The sequence below is a fragment of the Hydra vulgaris genome, chromosome 03 (assembly GCF_038396675.1).
Source record: "Hydra vulgaris chromosome 03, alternate assembly HydraT2T_AEP".
NCBI lineage: Eukaryota > Metazoa > Cnidaria > Hydrozoa > Anthoathecata > Hydridae > Hydra > Hydra vulgaris.
Window position 1 is genome coordinate 48,477,636 of NC_088922.1, and position 12,365 is coordinate 48,490,000.

The following is a 12,365-nucleotide window of genomic DNA, read 5'->3' on the forward strand; positions in this document are numbered from 1 at the left end:
TCTCTATTTTATAAAATGAATTAAAAAACTATTTATTTATAGTATAATAATAATACATAAATACTAGTTTCCTAATGCTATTATCATCACAATGTTAATGGTATTCGTTTTAAAGTGAAATTTTGTATCAATTTTATTGTTTTAATGTTATATATATATATATATATATATATATATATATATATATATATATATATATATATATATATATATATATATATTTATATTTATATATATATATATATATTATTTTTACTTTATTTACAACACCATTTGATATACAACAAACCCCTACAAAGCTTAAAATAATTCAGTTAAGATTCAATCTGAGTTATTGAAACGTAATAAATTTAACATCATTAGAAAAGTAAAGCTGTCGCCATTTAAAATATAAAGGGTGTTGTCAAAATATGTTGAAAATAAAATTAAGTTACTAATAAAATCACGTTCAACAATGATAAACATTCTTACTGTAGTAAAAAATAGTACTAACTGCTAAATTTGAACAAATAAATATAAAATTAACAAAAACAATGAATAAATAAGAACTTTAACTTGAACTTTAACTAAATCTTGAATTTGAGTTGATTGGTACTAATTTGTTTAAGCATAACCTTAAAAAATAAGTTTTTATAACAAATTATATGTATAACTAGTTATACATATAGTTAACTATCAGGAGTTATATGTATAACTATATGCATTTTAAGGCATATTATTTTATTTAAACATTACTTTGGATCATATTACTTTGAAAACTGGACCCAGAGGCTTTATTCCCAATAACACTGGTACTCCAAATTAAAAATTGAAAAGTTTCTGTAAATATCCTGTTTTTGTTCCTCAATGTAGTTCGTAAGTCCCTTAAGTCTTAAGGACCTTATTATATCTAAAGTTAAAAGTTTTGGAGCATAAAAAAAGTTACAGAAACCCACCTCCATCCTATTTTTTTCTTTTTTTTATAAAAAAAATTGGGAATTCTTTGACTTTCAAATCTGCATTTATTTGAGGGACACTGCAGTGTCCCATGCATGCAAGATTGGTTTTTGACAACATTTCAACTTGCATCAGTTGATTGTTTGCAAATAATTTACTCAAAATCTAAATTCAAATAACTATTATATTATCCTAATAATACGTCTATTTGCACAAATCCTAATCTTACTTCTATAAAGAAAGATAAACATTATTGGTGGTACTTACATACTTGCTTGCCATTCTCTATATTAATATAAAATATTTTCACACAATATAAACGTAACGCAATGCAATGTCGATTTAAAAATTTTTATTTAGTTTTTTTTTAAAAGTTTTTTTTTAGTTTCCAGCTTTCAAATTAATTCCCATGCAAATCCCACATGAAACCCACGTGGGATTTCCCATGTGTGTAAATACCATATGGTTCCCATATGTAACCCATGTGGGATTACCCACATGGGTTTAAGGTGACAAATTTCCATACGGATACCACATGGGAAAAACCGTCCCACGTAAATCCCATCAATCCCACACGGAACCCACGCGTAACCCATGTTGGACGCTGTTTTATTTTTCACTGGGATGATTAAAGTTGTACTCTTATTTATTATATTTTTGAACTAAAGTGAATGTTTTGAGTTAAAAACAATAAATGGTATTTTATATACATTTTTTTATAGATGGGTCTTCCTATTAAGGAAGTACCTGCAACACGTTTGCGTACAAAGAAAATTGACTGTCCTGTAAAAATTACTGTAAAGATGATTGCCAAGTTTCCACAATTTAAGGTAAAATGGCTTTAACCATAGCATATTACAAAAAGTATTACTATAAATTTACTATAAATGAATCTCATATCTCATACAAAATTTTTTCATAAGAAAATCTTGCAGACTTTTGGTAAGCTAACTTCTGCAAAAACATTTTGGCGCAAATTGAAGTACTTTTGTTGTAAATTTTGTTAGAGTGCTTAACTAACAAAATTTCACATCCAAATGTTGGACAACCTAATTATAGACTAAGATTAGAGTGGGATTTTGAACAGTTGCACAATCACTGTGTGCTGGCATATTTTAGACAAAAAAAAGTGACCATATTCTTTATGCTCCTATTAACATTTGTTAAAGTAATATTAATGTCATTTGGTTGGTTAATTAAAAGTAACTTATCTTGTATACTTCTTTTGAATTAAGTTTTGCTATCCCACCTAAGACATAAGTTTATGCTAAAAGAAACACAATAAGTTGGTTCTTTTCTTTAAAAAAAACTAACTTTTCATGTTATTTTTTCTCTTCTATAAGATAAGAGCTAAAAGATTTCTTTTAAAAGTGATCTTTTTAAATATTAACTAAAAATTAAACTATAATATTTTATTACATGTTAATGCTGGTTTTTTTGTATTACTTTCAAATTAAAATAGGTTCCACGAAAAACAAAGCGTGTATGTGAAACTGCATCAAAAAAAGTTAGACAAACATTACTTGAGACTAATGGAAAAGTAAGCTGTTACTTTGCATTCATTGGTCGATTGCCTGGACTTAATGAGCACAATCATGGCGTTGGAGAGGTTTAAGTTTTCAATTAAATATCTGTTTAAAGTTTATAACATTGTTATTTTTATTAGCAAGGCTTACAAATGTAAGACTAGTATTATTATTAGTAAATATTAGTTTGTTTTAATTAGAAAAGTAATTTTTTAGTTAATAAAAATTATGAGAACTTTTTTACAAAAGTATGAAGATAAATATGTTGTCCCATTTATAAATAAATTATATTTCATTATGTTTTGATTCATGTCATTAAATATAGTTTATATTTTAGGTCAAGTTTAATGAACCTAAAATAATAATATATGTTATACCAAATAGATAAAAATTGATCAACAGTAAGATTTTTTTTTTAAACATGAATGGGTAAAAATTAAGAAAATTGAAATTGAATGGGTTTTAAACCTTTTTTATTTTCATGTATTGAGTGATGAAAAATTAGTCAAAACATTCTTGTATCCAGTGATAAAAAGTTGTTCAAAAACTCTTGTATCCAGTGCAGTGGCGGATCCACGATTCTTTTGTGAAATTGTGATGATTGGAGGCTGGGACCAAAAAAGCCTTTTAACTTCATCCTCCAACCTCCCCCCCCCCCCTTCAACTCTTCATTGTAGTACATATATATTTTTAAAACTTTTTATATCTAGAAAAATATTTGTACAGTTCATTAATCATGCAGCCAACAGGTTCTTAGCATTATCTGGGAGCTGTAACTCTTTTTTTCATAAAAACTTCTTCCTAGTAAACTGGTCTTTGATGATCCTCAGATCCAAGATTCAAGGAGCCTGATCAACAGGTCCATTGTTTTGGCTTTGTAAAGGACTATAAGACCTAAAAATCTTTATTCCTGGACTACTGTGTTTACTATAAAAGCACTCTAATTGGCAGGTTATTTGCTCTAATTGCTTGATGGCCACAGAACTGTCTACATTGTTTGGTAATGCTTCATACTGGTCAGAGAAGAGAAAATCAGAAGAAATTAAAGGGAAAGTAATGAGCTCCTCTATAGTGTCCTAATAAAGTTGAAGAAGATGGGAAATTAAAATATAATTGATAAAAAGCCTGTTAAAATATAATGTAGCCAAGCAAAACAATAATATTCGAAAAATGAATGAATTTTATTTTTAAAATTTCTTTTATTTAAAGTATCAAGTATACATATATAATATATATTTTTTATATATACTTTTTTTGATACTTTATTTGATATTTATATATATATATATATATATATATATATATATATATATATATATATATATATATATATATATATATATATATTCGATACAGAGGCGTACACTGGATTTTTAGATGTTTGAATTTTGACACTTACAGGCATTTATGTTAAATAATGAAATATGTTAAATAAGAATGTTTTACAAAGAATTATGGTGATTGGAGCTTGGGAAAAAAAAACCTAGTTTTTGGGCCCACCCAGCCCTTAACGTGGGAGCAATTAATTTATAAAATATTTTTAATATTATCATCTAAATTTGTATTGATAAACAAATTTCAAATTTCATGCAATAATCTCTCGGTGTTCAGTTTTTATGACCCAGCAAAGTTTTCAGTCCCCCCAAATTAAGGGTGGTTAAAACTTAATACGGTCATAGTTTTTAAAAAATAAGTGATTATTGCATGAAATTTGAAATTTGTTGATGAATATAAATTTAGATAAAAATAGTAAAAAAAAAAAAATTTTAATTGCTGCTCCCATGTTAAGGGCTGGGTGGACCCAAAAATTGGTTTTTTGTTACCAAGCTCCCGCAGTTCTTTGCAAAACATTCTCATTTGACATAAGGGTCATTCCATGCCAAATGAACCAAAATTTTAGAATTTCAACATGGATCCCCTTAGATTTTGATGAAACTTAGTGGGTTTGTTAATATCAATGAGAAAAACTTTATTAGAGTGATTTCAGAAAAAAAATGTAGTGGGTAATCATGGGAAAGTTACAAAATCAGAACAATGAAAATTACCCAAAATACATTAAAAACAATAAAAATAAAGTTATTGTTGTATTTTAGTTTGTATTACATATTGTAATACAAAGTATGTATGAATTTAAAAGTATTTCATAATCAGTACTAAAAATAAGTCTTTAATTAAGCCTGAATTAAACTCAATTTTTAAATAGTCCTAGCTTTTTCCTGCCCTCTCCCCCTCTTCCTCCCCTGATTTTTACTTTTTAACATTCACATTTTTTCCCAGAACTTAGAAAAAAGTTGTAATTGAACACTTCTTAAACCTTTAAAGGTGGGCATAAAGGTACTTCATACATCAGACATAAAACCAAACACACCTTAAAGGTGTTTCTGGTTTTATGTCTGATGTATGAAGTGCCTTTATGCCCAAATACACCACTAAACATACACATATAAAAACAGAAATTTAGTTTTTAATGTTTCCATATAAAACTTATTAGTAGCCTATTAGGTAAAACTGAAATAAAAGACTTATATTCTAATTTACCTAATATTTAATATCATGACTATAAATTTTATAATATTTTTTTAATACATTCACGATTCCACCCTTCCTCATTAATTTGACTTATTTGATTATCATTTTAAAATTTAGATTACAACTTATACCAAGTTATAAGAGTATTTGACTTGTCAACATAATGCGATGTTGATTATGTAATAAATAATATTATTATATAATAAACAATCAATATAAACATTGAATCTTTTAAATGATTTTTGCTAAAAAACTTAGACCAAAGTGGTGTATTCCTACTGGAGGCGCTTCAGGTCTCCATTAAGTATGTGTTTGTGAGTACCACCAAAATGCAAAACTTTTAGTATTAAAAATACCAGATATTTCAGACTATAAAGACCTCTTGACATTAGTTATATGTGACTTAACAAATCGAGACTGCATGCTGTACAGTTGCAATAACTGCTCAGATACCAACACACTAAAAGATCTTACTGCTTTGTTTGATAGACATAGCATGGAAGATATCGCCTTTAATCAGTGGCAAAAAGCCAACAAAAAAAATGATATAGTTGATTGAACTTTTAAAGTTAAAATTTTGCATAAAACACGCGTTATTGGAATGCAGCAAATATCTTCCTTATGTGGCCACGTAAAAGTGTTTAAGGAGATAGACTGCTTCATGAACTTGATAAAAACATCTTGATTTTCTTTAGATATTTCCACAATATTGCCTAAAAATCATTTTGCATCATAAACACATGGTATATTAAATCCTGGTGAAAGAGAAGCTAGTGGAACTGTATGTTGCATTTTAGGTACATTTACATTAGTATACATATTGTCAAATGACACCCATCTCATCTGTAAAGTAGATAATGATTGTGTTATAAAATAATGGTGGTTTCTTGTTCCTGGAATTGTTGAACAAGTACCATAACGTTCTTCTTATTTAAACTTTATGCATTATAATACAATTGCATCTTTTGAAATGTATTGAAAATGTATTCTTTTGATATTTTGCCTTCACCAATCATACATTTTCTCAGGTCAATTGAGAAGGTCTGTAAGTGATTGTAAACTGGCTTAGCTACACGTCTTTTGACAGAGCCCTTAACACCGTGGCAAGCACTCTTTCCATTTGATGTAGCGAAAAAATGCCAATCTGTAGATACTTTATGATCTAGCTCATGGTGACATAAGTTAGATATGCTTTTATAATTTTTTGTATTGCGAACATGCACCATCACTAAAATAAATGCAATAATTAAAGTAAGGCAAAAAACTCTTTTGTTTTATTACTTCATAAATGAAACAATGAACTGAGTTTGTATTGTGTTGCAAATGATCTGAAATGATACAAACACTTTTACATTTTATGTAAAATATGATTACTTGGTAATTGATTTTTGGCTATATAATGGTGGGTACTACAAATATATTTTGTATTGTCAAAAGTTATATTTTGTAATTAAAGTTATTTTATTAACGCTTTAAAAATCATACAAACAGTTTTTTTTTTCTCACTATAACAAAAGTTACAAATAAAATCTAAGTTCCTATTTGAAAAATCATTTTTATTATTTTTTTCAAATATAAACTAAATTTTATTTTGAAAAAAACATTTTTTTCATAAAACGTAGAACAATATTTGTTTATTTTCTTATAATTTTACATTTGGTTTTTGGTTATTTTATTAACTGTTAATAAATTTTTTCTTATTTATTTTGCAAACTCTTTTTAATAATGTTTTTAAACAATAAAGAGTTTTTTTTTTATTATTTATCAGTTACCGATAACATATTTTTGATCATAATTTATTTTCATAAATTAAACGAACATCATTAAAACTTTACGTTATTGAATTAACAATAAACAAAATATCTTTTTAATAAAATATTTACATCAAAATAAATCGTGGATTTTTAACTAATTTTTAACAACAACAAAAAAATTATTAAACAAACTGTTTCTTTAACAAAAAATCTATTAGTTTACAATTGCGGTTAAATGCTTTTACTTACGACTTTATTTCTTCTGAATAAACATCATGTTAAGGACATCAAAATATAATTTAAATATTCTAAAAGATAAACGTTTTTGCGCAGCGCAAAACTGCTGAACGCGTAGGCAAATCATCTTTTCGCAGGCATAATGTGAGCTGCGTAACGCTTCTTAACAAGGCCTGATATATATATATATATATATATATATATATATATATATATATATATATATATATATATATATATATATATATATATATTTGTATATGTGTATATATATAGGGTGCGGAAAAAGTTCCTGTTCAAAAATATAAACAGCAAAAGTTCCTGTCCAAGACGAGAAAAGGAAAACAATATGCAGTGTAGATATGTCAAAATGAAGCTTAATAGTTGTCTACAAATTTATTTTAACAAATATTTGAAATAACTACTGTTTACTTGCACACAGGCTCTCAAGCGTTTCGAAAAATTGTCAACAATTTGCAAACGCTCTTCAACTGTGATTGTATTCCACACTCTGAGCAAAGCAGTCTTTAATGAATCAGTTGATGTATGTTCATATACACATGCGGGTTGTTCAAGAATGGACCACACAGAGTAATCCATTGCATTTAAATCCGGTGAGTTTGAGGGCCATTCGTTCTTGTCTAATGCTCCCAGAAAGAGTTGTTTTGCCCGGTCTTGCTGTAGCACCATTGGTGTATTATGTAAGTGTTGAGCGACCCAGGGTTGGAGGACGTTTCTAAGAATTTGCTGTTGATAGAGGGCTGCATTGATTTTGACGCCTGTATCAATAAAAACCAAAGGCGTTTTACCAGTTGATGTCACACCACCCCAGACCATAATGCTTTTCGGAAAATGGCGATGTGTTCTGTTAGGCAAAAGAATTTGTTGATTTTGTTTGTTGTGAATTTGCTGCAGAGTAAATAACTTTTTGTCAGTGAAAAGAATATTGCAGTGACGACCATTGGCAAAGTTTCTTAACAATTTTTGTGCAAGTTTCAAATGTTTCATTTTTGAGTTATTTGAAATAAAATGTCCTCGTGGAAGCTTATATGACCGAAGCTTTAAATCTTTTTTACAACATTTTGGGCTGATTTTTCATCAATTCCGATGTTTTTTGTTATCTGCCGCATTGCCCTCTTGGGATTTCTTTGAATAAGTTGATGAATTCTTCTTTTGATGTACATTGTAGTAGCAGTGACAGGTCGATCAGTTCTCGCACGATCATTTGATGTGCCTAATTCTTTAAAATGTTTAATTGCATCGTAAAGTGTTTGATGTGGATAGTTCAGATGTTTTATAATAAAGGATGCTGAATTCCCGGCCTTGTGCAACTGGATGATCGCATGCCTTTTTCTTTTAGCATTCATCAATACTAAAATACAAACATTAGAAATTATTCTTCTGTTAAAACAAACAAATTACACTTTAATTTAAAACAAAATAATACTAAAAAATACTAAAAGAATACGAAGGAATACAAAAGAATACTAAAAACACACTATATATTGAAAGAAAACACCATACAGATAATTTTTTTAAATTATACTTTTGTACAGGAACTTTTTCCGCGCCCTGTATATATGTATATATATATATATATATATATATATATATATATATATATATATATATATATATATATATTTCTCTATATATGTATGTATGTATATATATATGTGTGTGTGTGTGTGTGTGTGTGTGTGTGTGTGTGTGTGTGTGTGTATGTATATTAGGGTGGCCACGCCTTCTAATAAATCCTAAAATATCCTAATTTTGCAAAACCTTCTATAAAGACCAATTTTAATAAACTAGAACACAAAAGGTTATTGAGAATGATTAAAGCATATGGTATAACCAGTAAAATATATAATTGGATTGAAAGTTTCTTTACAAATAGAAAACAAAGAGTTACTATTAGTAATATAGTTTCAGAATGGGTATCTGTTACCAGTGGCGTTCCTTAATGTTCAGTTTTGGGTCCTATTTTGTTTCTGCTATTCATAAATGACTTGCCAGAAGTTGTGCTGATCACATTTAAAATGTATGCTGATGATAGCAAAATAATAGCCATAGAAAATTCCATTGATAAGCAGGCAGAAATACAAATTGACAAGTATGTGTTAACAAAGTGTGCAACCTCATCTTGAATTTGCAGCTCCAGCATGAAGTCTGCCAAATCTAGCAGAAATTTCAATGCTTGAAAGAGTTCAACACAAGGCCACAAAAATACCATACTCAAATAAAATGGTTATTTATGATAAGCGACTAGTTAAAATGGGTTTAAGGACTTTAAATCTAAGAAGAAAACAAAGAGACTTGATTCATTTATACAAAACCATTTAGAGTTTGTCAATCTTAATGTCAGACCAATCTTTAAGTTAAGTGTTGAATTAGATGGCCCATGTTCTACAACTAGAGGTCACAAACATAAAATCAGGATGTAGTGTTTCACCCCTTGCAAAATAAAAGACTTTTGTGCATCAGTTAATTCAAGGATCCATTTCTCAAACAGATTGTGTCAACTTTGGAACAAACTTCTTGGTATTGTAGAATCTGAAAATTTGAACAAGTTCAAAGAGAGTTTAGACAAATGGTTGACGATAAATGAAAAAACTTTAATCAAAAAAAAAAAGTTCTGGGCTGCTATAGCTGAACATTGCTACGTCTCAGCTTGTGGATAAGATTCACACAGTTTACCACTAACTAACTAACTATATATATACACCTATAGTAAAGGCATTAAATATACAGTCTGTGGTAAAAAGAAACAGCTCATACTTGTCTATAGTAATTAAACTGACAAAACTAAGGTTAGATTATAACAAAATGCATTATTTTAATTGAGGAAACTAATTAAATTTAATGTTTTTTTAAAAAACCATAAAAATGCAAATTGAAAGACTAGAATGTTTTTAAAAACATTCTGAATGTTTTTATTTTTTTACTGTAAAACATGCACAGAGTGTTGCTACATCGACTATCTTATAGCCTGCTGCTACAAGAAAGTGCCACTACATCAACTAAGGGCTTGGTTAGGGCAGGCAGTCTATCAAATAATAAATTAAAAAAAAACTTTTTTTTTAAAAAAACCTAAAAAGCACAGAGTTTAAATAAAATAATTTATCCTATAAATTATTTTATTTAAAAGAATTGAATAATTTACAGGATAAATTTTAAGTTCCCTGCCAGGCATTTAATACACCCAACATTTTTGCCCAAAATCGAACTGGCGGGGACCCTAAAAATTATATATATATTTTTTGCTCAAACTTATTTTCATATAAATGGTCAATTTATAAATCGATTCGCGAGTTCAATTTCAAAAATTGATAAAATATGAAACAGCCTTATATATATATATATATATATATATATATATATATATATATATATATATATATATATATATATATATATATATATATATTTTCGCTGCTAACTATGAGTATACTTGTTGTAACCAGACACTATTTATTGCCAACTAAGAGTATACTTGTAATTTGCAAATTTATAACCCCAGCAATCTATAACTATACTCGTAGTTGGCAAAAAAACAGCGCCTGGTTACTACAAGTATACTTGCAGTTGGCAACGAACGTGTTAAAGCATGTTTTATATCATGACTTCTTATTCTTTTAAGCTCATGTATGTTGTTTTTTTAATTCAAATGTTTTTTTTAATAAATGTGTATGCTATACAGTACAAAAACCTTCTTTTATATATATATATATATATATATATATATATATATATATATATATATATATTATATATATATATATATATATATATATATATATATATATAAATATTGGGTGGACAGACTTTTTTGGCCATAACTGTATATATTTTTTTATTAAATCCAATATGTTTTTGAAATAGCAAAATTGGTATCCAACTTATTGTTTATATTAAAAATCCAATCATAAAATGTAATCTGCTTGTTGTCCACATTAACGAAATTGTAAAAAAACATTCTGGTCAGTTTTAAATATCACAAATAGTGATTTTGAATACTGAATTTTTGGCTAGGCGCTCAGCCAAAGCACTGAATATTTGGCAGCCGAATATTCGGTTATAATACTTTGTTTCTTTTTATGGTTCTGACTTGCTTCATTGAAGTGCATTTATTAACTACGCTGCAGGCCTTTTTTATTTCATGTATGACCTGGTTATGTCACAGCATGCATTATTTATCAAGTGTTACATCAAATTGTTATATCTATATATGAAAGTATCATTCTCTTTAGATCATTCAAAAAGATTACAAAAATAATAAAATAAGTATAACAGCTCAGGTTGCATTTCTGAAATTTTTTAAGTTGCTATGGATAGATATAGCTCAAAAACTCCAAACTTATTAATGATATCTTCACAACAGATATCATTACTAAGTTTGAAAGCCTGAACTTAAGGTGTGGTTTAACTTCAATGGGAATGTCAATTATATGGTAGACTTTTTTTTTATATAGATGCACATTCCATAACTGATTTCAAGGGATTAGCTAAAACACAACAAGCATAAGAAAAAAAATTTAAATCCTCTGCGAAAGATTAAGTCAGTGAAAGGTTAATCCTTCTTAGTGAAAGGAAATGATTACCAGTGACTAGTAGCAACTATGATGATTTAGCACCACTTTGTAAGAAAAAGAAAAGTAAATAAAAACAATCAAACTAATCCCTAAAAAAAATATGCACACATATGAAGATATGAGAAAGAAAAGTCTAATTTCAAATGATATTAGTTTTTACATAAAGCCGTTTACTTAATTTGGCCAGCAAACACTTACAAGTTGTGTCAGCAAACGCAAAACATTATCTTAACAGAAAAATGCTAAAATGTTCTTATTATTTGCTGGTGGCAAGGTGCACAGTGAATGGCTATTTTTGGGAATAGTGTATAATTTATAAGACATTGGTAACTATTTGCTATCATCAAGTGATAAAAATGTTTTGTCATAACTTACCACCTACAAATTTTAAGTTTAAAATATGCCAGTTATTTGTTAAAATAAAAAATAAATAAAAATAGTTGTATGAAATCTGCTTTTATGCATTTATTTTTTTTCAATTATATTACAATCTAGTATTCAGTATTCGGCCGAATAGTTTGCGATATTCCTCCGAATACCGAATAGTAAAAAAAGTCAGAATAAGCCGAATACCGAATAGTCACCTAGTATTCATGACATTTATAGTTTATAAAGAACATTATAATTATTAACATTAAAGCTGTTATAAAAGTTGTTGACTGTTGTTTAAATTTTATAGTAGACCTTTCAACTAGTCAATTTTATAGGAAAGGATACAGCATAGCAAGGCGTTGAGTAATAAACAAATAGTTTTATTTTTGTAGAGTATTTTATATTTTAGATTATAGTAT

The 12,365-nt window shown here is 27.8% G+C and overlaps 1 protein-coding gene across 1 annotated transcript in view; it reads left to right on the forward strand.

Annotated features, from left to right (window-relative positions):
- LOC101236525 (uncharacterized) overlaps nt 1–12,365 on the forward strand; it is a 33,810-nt gene that overhangs the window by 12,793 nt on the left and 8,652 nt on the right. Inside the window, exons 3-4 of the mRNA XM_065793501.1 lie at nt 1,659–1,766; nt 2,399–2,545. Coding sequence (XP_065649573.1) covers nt 1,659–1,766; nt 2,399–2,545 — 255 coding nt within the window. The remainder of the gene's footprint in view (nt 1–1,658; nt 1,767–2,398; nt 2,546–12,365) is intronic.